At 49.3% G+C, this 16,038-nt stretch overlaps 1 protein-coding gene across 1 annotated transcript in view; it reads right to left on the bottom strand.

Annotated features, from left to right (window-relative positions):
* Positions 1-53: 53 nt before the first annotated feature.
* Lpcat3 (lysophosphatidylcholine acyltransferase 3) overlaps positions 54-16,038 on the bottom strand; it is a 41,079-nt gene continuing 25,094 nt past the window's right edge. The window contains exons 2-13 of the mRNA XM_028754509.1: positions 6,043-6,150; positions 4,891-4,997; positions 4,068-4,161; positions 3,870-3,907; positions 3,295-3,473; positions 2,586-2,694; positions 1,852-1,938; positions 1,596-1,762; positions 1,057-1,204; positions 827-985; positions 595-723; positions 54-422 (exon numbers count right to left, since the gene is read on the bottom strand). Coding sequence (XP_028610342.1) covers positions 607-723; positions 827-985; positions 1,057-1,204; positions 1,596-1,762; positions 1,852-1,938; positions 2,586-2,694; positions 3,295-3,473; positions 3,870-3,907; positions 4,068-4,161; positions 4,891-4,997; positions 6,043-6,150 — 1,313 coding nt within the window. The 3' untranslated portion in view covers positions 54-422; positions 595-606. The remainder of the gene's footprint in view (positions 423-594; positions 724-826; positions 986-1,056; positions 1,205-1,595; positions 1,763-1,851; positions 1,939-2,585; positions 2,695-3,294; positions 3,474-3,869; positions 3,908-4,067; positions 4,162-4,890; positions 4,998-6,042; positions 6,151-16,038) is intronic.

The raw sequence follows: 16,038 nt of genomic DNA, 5'->3' as shown, positions 1-16,038 counted from the left end.
GCTTTAGCAAACACGGAGAGTATGTGTGAAAGAAAGCAGTCTGGATGCTAGCAGTGAAAAACTGAACAAACAGAAGTGATTTTATCTGGTATAGTTCCAAGATAGAAAAAGTGGAGCAGGCAGGGCCTTGTACCCTTCCCTCCCCCCATGGGGGGGTGGCGGTATCGGCACATATACAATCGTAGTAGATTGGCAGAAGAGAAACAACAGATTCCTGGCTAGAGGGGAGAGATAAGGCAACGTGCATGGGAGTCCAAAGGGGTGCAGCCCCTCTGCTCCTCCCACAAGAGCTTCCCCTTTGGCTGTCGCAGAGGCACAGCGGAGTGCTGTGACTTCAGCTCCTGGCGTCTCTGCTGGGGTGAGGAGTGCTGTGAGGAGGGAGACACGGAGTTTCTGCACCAGTCCAGCTCTCGCTCGGCCACCTACAAGGCAAGGTGTGTGGGCAGCAGGCTGCCAGGGTGGCACCCGGGCCCTTCTCACAAGGTACAACCACAGTGCACTCCCTCGGGGCAAGCTGCATTGAAGTGCACCTGAACTTGCCGTGGTGTTTCTCTCTAGTCTGGGTCTAGCCTACAGCCTGAAGATGTCACTTACCAGGGAAAGAGGTCATTCCCTCTTTTTGAACTTTTCTTTCCTTGGCACCATTGCTTTGTGGACGTAAGGCAATGTGAATAGTAGACTCAAGAAGAAGACGTGTCCAAGGAAATAGATGGATCTGTACACCTGTGGACAGACAGAATCCACTCAGATGGGAGGCTTGGGCTGTCCCTTGCTACTAGAGGTTTTAGTGACCCCCCCAGCAGCCTTGCAGGGAGGTCTTCACTACCTTAAGCCATTTGTCCCATGTGAAGAGGCAGAAGGCTGTCATGGAGTAACCCATGAAAAGCCAGTGGATGGTCTGTTGCACCAAATAGTAGAAGGGCTGCAGGGCTGTGATGGAGGCCAGGCTGCTCAGGGCTGGGCTGTCCCGAATTAGGTTGGTGGCCTGGGGTGGAAGGAGAGAGGTCAGTCTTGTCTTCCACCCCATCCATTTTCTCTCCCACCCTTGAGTCATACCTGCTTTTCCACGATAACAATGAGGAATTCCATCTGGAAGCAAATCAGGTATCCTGAGTGCAGGCCATGCCAGAGGGCCAAGAACAGCAAGGAGAGACCTTGTGAGAGTTCTTTATTTCCAAGAAACTTGAGGCGTTTGAAGATGTAACTAGAGAAGAGGGTGGGTAAGGATGAATCTCAGACTTGTCGCCGTCGCCTGCGCCTGCGTGCCCTGAGGAGTGGAGTGCTGACTGGCTCCCACTTGTGGCCACTGAGGGTAAGGAGGCAGTGCTAACAGGACAGCCTGAGGTGGAGGAAAGCTGTCCTGGTTCAGACACAACACAGACTGGGCTTAGGTGGGTACATGAGGACCAGCCGCTTGCTTCAGCGGTGACAGCTGAGTACTGAGGGTCTGGCACCAATGGAGAGAATGAGGCACTTCTACAGAGCTTTTTTTTTTGGGGGGGGGAGGGTGGCTTGGTGAGAACAGGGACAGAAGTGACAATACCCCACCTTCAGTATCTTGTGGGAGGAGCCTGGGCCCAGGCCTCCATACTCACCGGGCTACCCAGGCGTTGGTATTGATGTTGAAGGAGGCGATGGTGCCGTTGAAGCGAGGGGTGGTTTCAAACAGCCACACTTTCATGTTGGCACAGGCATCCCATCTCACGGTCCCATTTTCTTCAAAGCCATTAAAGCCCAGGCCCGACAAAATGCACACTCCTTCCTGAGGGGGGAGGACGGTTAGGGCTCACACCTCGCACCTCTCTCGCCCTCCCCCAACTTGTCTAACTATGACTTCTCTTTCCTACTTACTGTGACCAGCCAACAGGTGACGTATTTGTACAGCACGAATTTGCCCCAGATCAGCATATACATGCAGCGGAACCAGAAAGGGCGGCTCTTGGGAAGAGAGCACAGGAGCGTTAGACAAAGCACAGGCATGGCATAGTCCCCTAAATGATATCTTCACACTGGTGGCTGGCTCCTCCATTCCTGTCGATTCTGATGCCACATGTGCCGTGACAGTACAGCCCCACCTGTCTGTAACCAGGCAAGAGGTGCCAACATGCATTTTCCTCTTCCTCTGCAAGATCTAGGCATGTGTACAGTCAACAGAGGGGCCCTGCATAGCCAGAGTCTGGAGTTGAGAGAAATCTACACAGAATGGATATGGAGCGACTGTGAGCTGTGCACGGGCAGTGGCAAAAGCCAGCTCTCCTTTCTTGGAGCATGAACTCTGGATGAGCCCCTAAGTATCAGTTTAAAGAAAGGCTGCAGAGCCACCAGCTGCTGCATTCCAAGTCTCCTGGCATACAGTAAGGAGAGCTGGTTTTTTTTAGGGGGAGAGGGTGGGCGGGGAGTGTGAAAGTACACCTGGAGCTACCCTGTGCGAGGTTTGTCCATGTAGGTAATGGCCTGGGTGGCACATGCCAACTCACAGACAAGCAAAATCCCACACACATCTGTAGATGCACGGCCTACTTCTCTCATCTACAGGGCCCTTTGTATGAGGCAGTAGTCACACTGCTGGGCTGACAGCCACTCACATCATAGTCTTCAGTGAGGAGATAGTCTTCTGTGATGTGGGGACTCAGCAGAGTGTAGCCCACTAGGTAGACAAGGCCCAGACTCAGGCGCTTGAGAGCAGGTATGGTGCTGGAAAGGAACAAGTGGGGTCACAGACAGCAGAGCCTCACCCTTCACCCTCTGACCTGCAGTCATGGAAAGGAGCGTGTCAGGGTGTGGCGACTGCTGCCTGTACTGGCACCAGGAGCTGTTTCCCAGAAAGACAGCTCTCTGCTTGTCTACTTGCAAGCTCCATTACAGGAGAGGGCAGGAGGGAGCAGTGTGCAGAGGCTTTAACCCTCAGAGTGCTACTGGTCTCAGCGTCCCAGGCTCCTCAGTGGGAAGGCTAAAAACCCCATGTACAGAAGAACAACGTCCCCAGGGAAGGAGTCCCAGTGGCTTTCGCACGTCTCTTGTTAAGTGTACGTTTTTTGTGTATTGAACAGGGTCTCCCTCTGTGAGAGGCGGCTTTGAAGGGAGGAGCATAACTTGTGGGCAAAACATTTGTCCTTCAGGGGCAGCATGAATTGCTGGGGCAGTCTAGGCTAAGGAACACGTTATGTAGACACTGTTCATGTGACACTGACAACTGGGCCAGTGTGCTAGGGCTGACCTTTAGGAGAGTCACTTCAGAGTGGTTGTACTAGGTGGGATTCCTACACGGAGGCCGTGACCAGGAGAGGGGATTACCTGTTTGGCATCTTCCCTGGTATGTCAGTCAGCTCTCCCCGCACCAGCTTCATGTAGTGGTTCATTGAAAACTGGGGCCCTACCAAGAAGGCTCCATAGAAGTAGGAGAAGCCAGCCACTTCCAGCAATGACGGGACACCCCATATGGCATATTTCTGTTGCTCAGAGGACAAGGAATTCTATGCCAAGAAGAGAACGCATGGTTCAGGATAGCCTGGACTCTTACCCCAAGGGGCATAGCATTCCCAACCTGTGCCCCACTGCCTGGAGCTCTATAGTGTGGGGTGGGAGGTGGAAGGCTGCTTCATGGGAAAATGTGTGGGGCAGCTTAGCCAACAGCAGCCTGTGGCTGCTGTGACAAATGCCTTGCTGGCGCTGATCTCTGGACCTTATGCAAGAGCTGGAACCTGGACAAGTTAGCCTGGTTCGTCCTTGCCCAGTCGCTATTGGGAAGATAGCTCACAGGCTAGGGAATGAGGCAGAGGCTCAGCCCTGGAGGCAGAGCCAGTCTTGGTAGCACAGACTTTCCCCTTCCCTCCGGTTAATCCCTAGCCTCTGCCAGTGTGGACACTTACCCTGTCTTTGCCTCCATCATAGTAGTCAATACACAGCCCTGAGCAAAGAGAGAAGGGAGGGGAGGGCAGACATGAGGATGCGGTCTGTGGATAGACCGGAGCCAGGAGCATGACGGGACCATCAGCCTGGCTTACTCGGGCTCAGTGGAGGAGGGGCCCCTCTGTAAAGGAGGAGGAAGCCGGTGCCTTTCCACTTACCAATCAGCTTCAGTGTCAGGACACAGTGTGGCATTGTCCACTTGATATCGTAGTCACCGGTGGCCGTGTAGTAATACCCAGCAAGAAGGTAGGCCTAGGAGAGGGGACATCTTCACCATTGTACACCCTTTTTTCTTTCCCCGCTGCCCCCCCCCCCCTTTGGTGCTCTATGGCCTTCAAATCATAATCTTCCTCTTAGCCTTCCGAGCCTGAGTCATCCACCACGCCCGACTTCTTCATTTGCCCCTGGCTCTGCAGTCCCCTCTAGTCGTTCCCCTTTCCTCTCTTCTGGTCCTTCCTATGAGGTAGGCCTACTGGTGCAGACCTAGAATCCTGGCACGTGACAGAGACTGAAGCCAGCTTGAGCTGGAGAGTTTGAAGCTGCCTTGGCTACACAGTGAGACCCATCTCAATAAACAAATCAATCTTACAAATGGGGGCATCAGCACCTCAGCGAGGAGTGGTTTGCTTAGGGCATCGGAGGGACATTTTCATGCTTAGCTTCTGTATGTAGTTCATTGTAAATTGGCTGTCTGCCTTACCTTTGAGTAACTCCTGGTAAGCTGGGCTAACTGGTGAGAACCACCAAGGAGCCCTGCCGGCATAGTCTGGAGGCCAGTAAGGAGTTCCCGCTACAGTCTGCCTAGGGCTTGTGCCGAATGACTGGCCCCCAGTCAGATGCTGTGTGTTGGAGGACGGATTATAAGCTAGGTCTCCTGGGTTACTGTGCTACCACCCCTTGCCTTGCCCCTCTCCACACCTACTGTCACCTGTGACTGTCACACTGTCAGATGTGACCTGAGCTGCCACGAGAAAAAATTACCATCTGGAAGCAAAGGGTAGTAAGAACGGCAGTGATGGTGCGGCCCATGAGTCGCAGGATGAGGAACTGAAGCACGACACATAGCAAGGAGTGGTAGAACTGGTGGCCTGGGTGTAGAGAAGAGAGCAGTGTTTAGGACCGTGGTGCCCATTCCTCCTGAGAGCCCCAGAACAGCACAGCATGCGGGGCTGGAGGTGGGGACGGAGTTGAGTTGGTAGAGCGCCTGCCTGGCCCACTGGAGCCCTGGGTTTAGTCCCCAGCTATATCAGACCAGGCATGGGGTTCCATGCCTGCCGTCTAGCACTTGGGAAGTAGAGACAGGAGGCGCAAGATGACCTTCACAGTTCAGGATCAGCCTGGGTTATATGACGCTGTCTCAAGTCAATTTTATGTGTAGGTGTGCCATGGTAAGTGCAGAGGTCAAAGGGCAACTAGAGAAAATGTTATCCTTATCCACCATGTGGGAAGGTCATCAGACTTGGCAGCATGTGCTTTTCCCTGTTGAGCCATCTCGCCAGCCCCTAAATGATGATGATAACAGGGTCTCACTCTGTAGCCCTGATGGGCCTGGAACTCATTATATAGACCAAGCTGGCCCCTTTCTGCTTCCTGAGTGCTGGGATTAAAGGTCTGCACCATAATGCCCAGCACTAAATTCACTTCTTAACTGGTACATAAAAATGTGTGCACTTACGGGGTTCCAAGTGATGTTTTGATATGTTACCTTATTTTGAATTATTAATATACTGTTTTTCCACATCTTTGAAAATATTTATTTACCTGTGTGTGAGTGTATGTGGGTGTGTGCATGTGTGTGCCTGTGTAGCTAGAAGGGGGTCAGATCCCCTGGAACTGGAGTCACAGGTGGTTTTGAGCATCTGGCATGAGTGCTGGGGTCCTTATAAAGAGAATACCTGCTGGGCCACCTTCCTGACTCCCAAATATTTTTTTCCTGTCCCCAGTAAAGGAAAAAAAAAAGAAAACAAAGAACAATGGAGTTGTGTTCCTGTTGACTGAATCCTCTTTTTGTAAAGATGAAAACTTTAAGAGCTTACACTTCCCAGTGCACGAGCTTCTCTCGGGCTCTCCCCCGGCCCATCCCTCCCCAGGCTGCTTCTCATGGCTGCGTCCCTGCTGAACCCACTCACTTACCGAAGTTGAAATAAGCAATTGAGAGGCCTGTGAAGGTGTGGAAGAGATGGATGAGGTAGCTGTCCTTGTAGAAAAGGTAATGCCGGTAAAACAGAGCCAACGGGTAGCCTGGATGGGAGGAAAAGGAAGAGGGTTACTCGTGCCTGGTGACATGAGAGAGGGGAACACAGGACTCAAAAAAACTGTATGTTCGTGTGATTGTGTGTGGATATGATTATGTGTGTGGGTGTATATGTGTGTGATGTATGTGTGAGCGTGATTGTGTGAGTGGGTGTGTATGTGATTGTGTGTGATGTATGTGTGTGTGCGTGTGACTGTGTATGTGTGTGAGCATATGATTGTGTGTGATGTACGTGTGTGGGTACATTCATGCTGCAGTGCTCTCTCCTTCTACCTTATGTGGAACCCATGGATCAAATTTAGGTCTTCCGAGCTTACTTGAATCATCTCACTGGCCCTCAAAAACAAACAACCCATTATATGGATGCTAACAGAGAGAACAGAACAGTACTCCCACAAATTGAGGGTTTTGTTGCTGTTTGTAAATACACAGTTAGAACTGCAAGGTTTTTGGTTTGGGTTTTTTTCTCCTCCCCTGCCTCCCAGACCCCAGCCAGAGGTTCCCTGTGTAACAAACAGCCTTGGCAGGCCTGGAACTCACTTTGTAGAGCAGGCTGGCCATGAGCTCACAGAGATCCGCCTGCCAAGTGCTGGGATTAAAGGCGTGTGCCACCACCACCTGGCTAGAATTCAAATATTTTTAACTGAGGCAACATAGGACGGAATCCCAGGACTTTCTTTCATTTATTCCTACCACCTACTGAGGAAGTGACCAACGCCTGTAATCTCAGCACTCAAGATGCTGAGGCTAATCTTCATGTCTGAAGCCAGCTTGGGCTACACAGTGAGTACCTGGCAGGCCTGGCCTCCACGGCAGATTCTGTTTCAGAAAACCTAACAAGGCCTAGGGCTCTCCCTCAGTTGGTAGAGTGCTTGTCCAGTGTGCACAACGCTCTGGGTTTGATCTCTCATACAGGGAACCAGACACAGTGGTACACACTTATCATCCCAGTACTTGGGAGGTGCAATCCAGGAGATCAGAAGTTCACCAAGTTACACTATCTACAGACCAAACGAGGCCAGACTAGCCGATGTAGAAAGAAACCTATGTTAACAAAGCCAATACAGACAGGACTAAACAAAAAACCAAACCAAAGAAGAGAAGCCATCCATTATGCTCAGAAACAGTATTTGCCCTTTGTGATCTGTCCTGTGAGGATAGCACCCTCAGACGTGTGAGAAGACAGACTGGTATAAATTAAAACTACGTTACGAAGTGGGCTTGGGTGAGGATCAACTGACTTATAGAGCATGTTTTAGAACGCTAGGAAATGTCTTCCAAACTTAATTCAGGCTATGATCCAGGGGCTATGAGCAAGCTCTTGGGACAGCTCCTAAAGCGCCACTGACCTTGGCGGGGGTTGGTCAAGTAATCAGAAAGGGCCAATACCTTGTATCCCTAAGTCCAATGGCTTTGCTGCAGATATCCGCAACAGTCTGTGAAGAGCTCGCAAGCTTGCATGGGCATGTGTGGAGAATCAGTCTCCTCGGTTTTCTGGAAGGACACCTTGCCTATTCTACCACTGTACAGTGTTCCACAGCTGGCCATGGTTTACAATTACTGTGGTTCCTGCTTTTAAAATATAAAACGCAGGGTTGGGGTGATGGCTGAGCGGGTAATGATGACCAAGCCTGATTCCTGGGGACTAACTACATGGTGGAAAGAGAGAACCAACTCCTGCCAGTTGTCATTTGACCAGCACATACACATGTGCGCACACACAAACAAGTAAATGTAATAAAAATATTGTTAGTTTTATCACTGGCAATATAGTTTTGAGCGTGTGGTAATTGCAATTTCTTTTATTTTTTTGTTTTGTTTTCAAGACAGGGTTTCTAGCCCTAGAACTCATTCTGTAGACCAGGGTGGTCTGGAACTCACAGAGATCTGCCTGCCTTTGCCTCGCAAGTGTTGGGATCATGATCTCCCAGCAGCTTAAAAAGTGTCAATCCATAAAACAAAATGCTCAATGATGTTATTTACAGTATGAGGGACGAAGCCAGAAGCTCACACATGCTGGAAGAGTTGTCTACCACTGGTCATGTCCCCAGGTCTCTCTTCAGTTCACTGTCTCGACTATTCTCCACAGAGAACATGTGTTATACGGAAATAGATAGCTGTCTTGCTTGTTTTGACACAAGGTCTCTCTATGTAGCTCTGGTAGTTCTGGAACGTACCATGTAGACCACACTGGCCTCAGACTCACAGAGATCCTCCTGCCTCTCTGCCTCCTGAGTGCTAGAACTGAAGGCATGTGCCACCATCCTTGTAATTGTCTTTACACAGCCTAGGCTGGCCTGGACCTCACTTCTCACTTTGATTCTCCAGGACTACATAAACCAGACATCCACAGACCTGAAATCCCAGCACTTGGGATGTAGAGTAGGAAGACCAGGAACTCAAGGATATTTCTGGCTCTATATCAAGTTAGAGGCCAGTCTGTGCTTCTGTGCTGCATGAGAATGTGCCTCAAAATACAAAACAAACAAAAACAAAAAAACCTACTACCTTCAACCTTTTACTTTAAAAAAAAAAATGTTGGGCTGGAGAGATGGTTCTGCATTTAAGGTCACTGACTGCTCTTCTGGAGGCCATGAGTTCAAATCCCAGCAACCACATGGTGGCTCACAACCATCCGTAATGAGATCTGATGCCCTCATATGAGTGAGCGGGGGATCAGAGCGAGAGTGAGCATGGCTGGAACAAGAGGGAGAAGGGAAGGAGGAAGATGTATTATTTTATACATGTGTGTGTGTGTGTCTGCATACACACACATGCATGTACATATGTGTATACAGTCAGTGCCTGGAATCAGATGGCAACTTTGGAATTCATTTTCTTCCACTGTTACATAGGTCAGGTGGGAGGCTGAACTAGAAGATTCTAATTGTCTGGGAGAGCTCACAAATTCTGAATAGACAGAATTAATGTTTTTGAGTACTGAAACCTTTAACATGTGGGATGCACCAAAACTGAAGAGCATAGTGCATGTCTCTGCCCCTACAGTTAAAGAGAATTTAAGATCTTCCTCTTTTTAAGGAAATGTATCCCAGATTGCCTGTATCTGCTTTATAGCTGAGGCTGGCCTCTAATTCCTAATCCTGCCCCCCACCTCCTGACTGCCAGGATTACTGGCTTATACTGTCATGCCTGGGTCACACGCAGGATCTGTGCTCTATCCCAGCACTAATTTAGCGTTCCTTGATAATTCTGGTCATTGATATTTCAGAGAAGAGCCCTGCTGTCTTCCTGCCTTCTGGGGTGTGGGAAACTGCCTCAACTCTACAGGACGTACATGGTCCTGAATTCTGAGTTCTTGTGTCCATTTCTTGTGTTTTTTCCTGTCCCCTCCCTTGTTATTCTGGGGTCAACAGTCACTTCTTGAGTTTTCAACGGGCCTACCATTCCTTCTCCTTTCTAACTTACCAGGGAATTTAGAAAGCATAATTTTATAAGACCAAGAAAAGGTGCAAGTCAAGAGCCAGGGTCTCGGGTGGGATCTTGCAGACTCAGCACACAGGCCTGCTAGCGTTGGCTCTGGCTGCTGCAGGGGACCTGTCTGCCACCTCCTGGTTTGGGAGGTTGGGAGGGGTGCAGGCTGCTTAGTCCCATACAGGTCAAGTATGGCCGCAGACTAGGAAATATGTGAGAAGATGAGGTACTGCCAGGAAAAGAAAAAGAACAGAGCAAGCTGGGTTACCCAGAACACTGAGACCACAAGAGGTGAAGGGCAAAACTCACTCGGAAGTTGCCAAGGGAAGGAGGAGATGAACTGTGCAGGGGGAGTTGCTGTGACAACCCAGGCCATGGTGGGTATGTAAACACGGAACCTTGCTCTTGGCTGCTGCCCAACTCAGCAGGCTTCGGAGCTTGGCGGCTGGGTCACCCTTTTGGGGAGGAGCTGTTTTTAGGGAGAGTGGTGCCTGACAAGCTGTTTCCAAGTCTTAATTCTTTCTTTGTGGCAACTAGCACTTGACAGAGTGGCAACCATCACCTATGAATCGTCAAGAACACTTTTTTCTCTATTTTTGCTATATTGCCTCTGAAAACTCCTTGATGCTCACACAACTTAATATGATCTTTATGCCAAACCACGCAGTACTAACCTTCCCTATTTTAGTCCCCTGTCCCCTGGGTCCTCCCTGGATATTTTTAGTACGATAATTCAATCTATCTCAAATGCTGTATAACTAGATGCTAGATGCTCTAGATCAGCCTTCTCTTGCTTTCTTTGTTAATTACCAACCACCTATTGTTTTTTTAAAGATGAGTTATTTTATACAGGGAGTGTTTTGTCTGCATGTATGTATGTGCACATGTATGTATGTGCATGTGTATGTATGTGTACATGTATGTATGTGCATGTGTATGTATGTGTACATGTATGTGCTTGATGCTCATGGAGGCCAGGAGAGGAGTGTCTGATCCTTGAAACTGGAGTTACAGACAGTTGTGAGCTGCCATGCGGCGTTGGGAATTAAACTTCATCCCCTGAAAACAAACAAGTGTTCTCAAGTGCTGATGTATCTCTCCCGGATCATTTCTTTTTCTTTCTCTTTTTTCTTTTCGCTTCGTGTGTGTGTGTGTGTGTGTGTGTGTGTGTGTGTGTGTGCGTAAGTGCGTATGTGCTACAGTTTTTAGTTAAAGTTCCCTATACGTCACCCATAAGCCCTGGCAATGGCCTCCTACTGGTAACTGCTTGCAGCCACATACCCTAGCAGTACTACATAGAAAAAACTGCTTCAAAACCTCGAGACAGTTGAGGGTGGTGGCCCACACCTTTAATCCCAGTACTCAAGAGGCAGAAGCAGGCAAACTGCTGTGAGTTCCAGGCCAGCAAGGGATACACAGAGACACCCTGTCTCCAAAAACAGCAGCAGCAACAGATCTCAGGGATACCACAGCTCCCAGCCACCTACTAGCCATCACCCTAATTCCTAACCTTCAGCATTATTTGTGGAGTGTGAGGTTGGATTGAGGGCTTCTTCCTGCATGCTAGGCGTAGGGATAATCTCTTATGCACGGTGCAAAAGCATCACCTGTCAATAAAAAAACCTGTCAATAAGCTGAGCCAGGATTGGAAGGAACAGCAGGGGCGGCCAGGCACACTCTGGGAAGTAGTCAGGCCTAGGAGGCTTCGGCATCCCGATTTGGGAGAAGATGGATGTATGGAATGAGGAGCGGTAACCAGCCATGTGGCAGACAGAATAGTATACATGGGTTAACTGAGTTATGAGCTGGTTGGGAGACAAGCCTGGCTTAAGGCCTAGGCATTCGTTCATAAATAAAGACGCCTCCGTGTCATTACTCAAGAGTTGGGGTGGACACAGAAAGGCTAAATGGTTACACTGGGCATGCTCTAGCTCTAAGCTCAGCTTCTTGTTTTACAGAAAGCCGAAGCAGGTGGGTCTCTGTCAGTTCGAGGACAGCCTGGTCTAGAGAGTGAGTTCCAGGACAGCCAGAGCTACACAGTGAGACCCTGTCTTGAAAAAACAAAACCGGCCGGGCGGTGGTGGCACACACCTTTAATCCCAGCACTTGGGAGGCAGAGGCAGGCAGATTTCTGAGTTCGAGAGTTCAAGGCTAGCCTGGTCTACAGAGTGAGTTCCAGGACAGCCAGGGATACACAGAGAAACCCTGTCTCGAAAAACCAACCAACCAACCAAACAACCAAACAACCAACCAACCAAACAAACAAATAACCAAAAAAAAAAGAAAAGAAAAAGAAAAAAACAAAACCAACTGAATGAAAAGTTTATTATTGTTGCATGTGTGCCCATGATGTGTGTGAGCGTGGGACATGTGGTGGTGTGAGGACAACTCTGTGGAGTCAGTGCTCTTCCACCTTTGTGTGGCTTCTGGGAACCACACTCAGGTCGCCAGGCTTGTGCTGCAAGTACCTTTACCTGCTAAGCCACTATCAGCCTTTTTTAAGTTTAAAAAAAAAATTAAAAATTTAAGACAGGTTCTCACTAAGTTAGGCTACCCTTAAACTTGTGATCCTCCTGCCTCAGCCTCCCAAATAGCTGTGGTTTCAGGTCTGTGCCATTAAAGCCTTAGATCACAACAATTTATATATTACATTTTATGCTGGCTGGCTAGTTGTTTTATGTCAACTTGACACAAGTCGTCAGAGAGGAGGGAGCCACAGTTGAGAAAATACCTCTAAGATCAGGCTGCAGACAAGTCTGTAGGGCATTTTCTTACTTAGTGATTGACTGACTGAAGTCTAGCCTATTGGGTGAGCAAATAAACCCTTTCCTGCCCAAGTTGCTTTGGTCATGGTGTTTTATCAGACCTTGACTAAGGCACCTTACTGATGTGTGTGGGAGGCGGCGGGTTACACATGTACGTGTGGAGGTCAGAGGACAACTCATGGAAGTTATTCTCTTCTATGTGGGTCCTGGGGCTAAACTCAGGGACGGCAAGTGCCTTACCCACTGAGCCACCCTGCTGGTCCCAAATCTCAGATTTAAGGTTTTTTTTTTTTTTTCTACACTACATTTTTAGCCAATGCCCCCTGCCCTTACCTTTTCCTTCAGATAAGACAGACCTGTTTGGTTTACCCAAACATGCTCTAGGTCTAGGTCTTCTGTAGCTGTACACTGGGCCTTGTCAGCTCCTTTGTGTGGAGTAGCTCCCCTAAGAATCTCAACAAAGCAAAATCCTGGCCATTCTTCAAAATTCAGCTAAGTGTCTCCTTCAGACTACAGTGAACTCAAGTCTTAATGGATTACGGACTTATGACTGAGTTATCCAAGGCATATACTGTACATCAGACCTTACCTTTTGTAATGTCTTTGGGAATCTGATAATGTGCTTCCATCTACACATTATATACATAAACTTTTCATGTGTATGTATATGTGGATAAGTATGTGTGTGTGCCTGGTGCTGGCAGAGGTCAGAAGAGGGCCTAGGATCCCCTGGAACTAGAGTTAGGGATGGTTGTGAGCCATCATGTGGGTGCTGGGAACCGAACCTATGCACTCTGCAAAAGCAAGTACACTGAGCTGCTAAGCCAGCCCCACATACTTTATACTTTGTGTTTGGCCAACAGTTAGTGGCCTTCAGCAGCCTTTCCTATAGTGTGCCGGTTCCCTTACACACACACTCGGGGTAGCGCACCAGGCGTGCACTGGCCTCCTCCTCTGGCCATCCCCATGGATCCCAGGGACGCCCTGGCTCTCAGGGTTGCACAGCGTGTGCTTCTCCTTCAGAGTCCTCACCCCACTCCCTCCTGTAGATTACATTATACCTTTCTGTCTGCCTAGGTATGGGGTTTGAACCTGGGGTCTTACAGATGCCAGGCAAGCCTCTAACACAGCTCCCTTACCATTACTGTGCTGAGCCATTAGTCACTATTGGCACTTGTGTGTCACGATGCATACACAGGGGTCAATTCTGTGACACCCATTCTCTCCTTCTACCTTTATTATGGTTTTTTTTTTTTTTGGTTTTTTGAGACAGGGTTTCTCTGTGAAGCCCTGGCCTCCCAAGTGCTGGGATTAAAGGCGTGCGCCACCACCGCCCGGCCTTTATTATGGTTTTGAGAAATGAAGTCAGGTTGTCAGGCTTGTGTGCCACCTAGCTAGCATCCTGACAGCTCTGTTTTATTGTTGAGACACAGTCCACTCTGCTGCCCAGGGTGGCCTTGGACTTATTTATGATCCTGTGGCTTCAGCCTTGGGGTTTCTGGGATTGCAGTGTTTCATGTCCCATGTAAATTAGGGCACGGCACTGGTAGAAGATTCGGGGACCCCAGCATGAGACAACGGGTCTCATGCCTGTCCTGCCGCTTCCCCGGCACTTCAGGCTGCATGGAGTCAGTCTCTTTGGGACACAGTCTAAGCAGTGAACAGGTATCTACTGTAGCCTTATCGCCTCTGCCTGAACAGGGACAGGTCTAGTGATCTCATCCAGTTCCACAGTCCAGTCCATCCGTATGCTCACGTTTACCCCATCAGATGCTCTCTCTAGCCTAGATGCCTCTCCTATTTCCATGTTTGATACCTGCTTGACGTCTTGTGTGGGTGCCTGCACAGGGGACACCCTGAACCTACTATGTGCAAACTGAGCTGCTGCATAACAGAACCTTCCCCTCTGGGGCCTTCCGAATTTTATCTTATTTTTAAGACAAGGTCTCACTATGTAGCCTTGGCTGGCCTCAAACTCAGAGAACCATCTGCCTCTGCCTCTGCTGCTGCTTCTGCCTCTGCCTCCCAAGTGCTGGGATCAAAGGCTTGCTCCACCACGCCTGGCCCCTTCCACATTTCAGACTGCAACTTTTCTGCTCCTCAGAACTAAAAACCTGCCATCATCTTTAGCTTCCTTCCCTGGATCAGCAGATTCTGTAGGTCCTACCTTCAAAGTAAATCAAGATTCTTCCCACATCTCCTCACCTCAGCCGCTTCCCCTGGTGAAGGCTCCATTATATTAGTCACCTTCTGACCACACCCCTGCAGCTGTGACTCCCTAGGCTACTGCAGCATCCAGAGGATTCAGTCCTGCGTCAGATAGTGATACTCTCCAGAGTCAATCTTACGCTGGAAACCCTGTGATGGCTAATCCCAGGGCAAAGTCCAACCAAAACAGGCAGCATCCGGTCATCCTCTCTGCCTCATTTCTTCCTGATTCATCCTTCCCTGACCTTCACCTATCGGCCCTGGACATAAACCATCCCCTTTCTGGAATGTTCCAACACGGCCAGCTTTAGAGCCTTCATATTAAGAGTTCCCTACATGGAATGATCTTTCCATAAGGCTCTTTAGCACTCCAAATATTTGGTAAAATGCCATTTTAGCAGTGAGGTCTTCTCTGAGGATCCTATTACACTGTTTCTATCCAACCTTGTAACCATCCCAGCAATGCAAGCTATACGTCCAGTGCTCTGCCTAGTTCTCCTGTAGGCAGGCACGCACTGCTAACATACTCGTGCGCACGTGCGTGCGTGCATGCATGCATGCGTGCGTGCGTGCGTGCGTGTCTGTCTGTCTGTCTTTGGAGGCAGAGGTCGTTGCCTGCTTTGCTTCCTATTGTATGTACAGCACACTGGTCTCAAACAGTATCTTTTGGAAGGTTGAAAACAATCCCCTCTCCATAGCCAGCGCGACAGTCATTAAGCACCCATTACGCGCTAGCAGCAGCGCTCCTGAGGAGCGAGCATGGCAGGATGGCTAGGGACACTGTTGACTCCCAAGAGGTGACTAAGACACTTGCAGGGAGGAAGCGGTAAAGACAAGAAAACAGGAAGTGCATGAAACAGGAGTTCAAATACTTGCAGGCTCCCCATCATAAAAATAAACCTCAAAAAGACCTTGTTGGGGTGCAGGAGCAACTTGCACAAGGGCTGGAACAGGACCTCAGGACAGAGCTGGTGTCTCTGGGGGCCACCTGCCACCCCGTCACTTTCGGACTCCTGCTTGAGCTAAGAAATCTGGAACCACTCTTATGAGGTCAGCAACTGCAGAACAGGGAGTGGCCAGCCCCTGCCCCAAGGTGCAGCTGCATTCAGCAGCCTAGTGTAGCACTAAGCAGGAGGTAGCCTGGGCTCTGTACTATGGCCAGGAGCAAGCTCCATTGACCTCCTGATGCCCGGAGCTCCCTGCTTGGCTTAGCGTCTCAGCCACCTTTTGCAGATGGGCCTCTGACAATCAGTTTAAATAAACTAGATAAAGCCCATGAAAAACCATCAGAGTTAGATAGCTAACAGGCCGGTTAGCATGATGACATTCCCTTGCATAGATAAAAACTGTAATCTAAAGTAACCCCATGGCAGCCAGTCTTTTCTTCTTCTTCTTCTTCTTCTTCTTCGTCGTCTTCATCTTCTTCTTCTTCGTCTTCTTCTTCGTCTTACTCTTCATCGTCCTCTTCGG

The sequence above is a fragment of the Grammomys surdaster genome, unplaced genomic scaffold (genome assembly GCF_004785775.1).
Source record: "Grammomys surdaster isolate TR1022 unplaced genomic scaffold, NIH_TR_1.0 126013, whole genome shotgun sequence".
Classification (NCBI taxonomy): Eukaryota; Metazoa; Chordata; class Mammalia; order Rodentia; family Muridae; genus Grammomys; species Grammomys surdaster.
The sequence above is the reverse complement of the archived record's forward strand: the minus strand, read 5'-3'. Positions and strand labels throughout refer to the sequence as shown.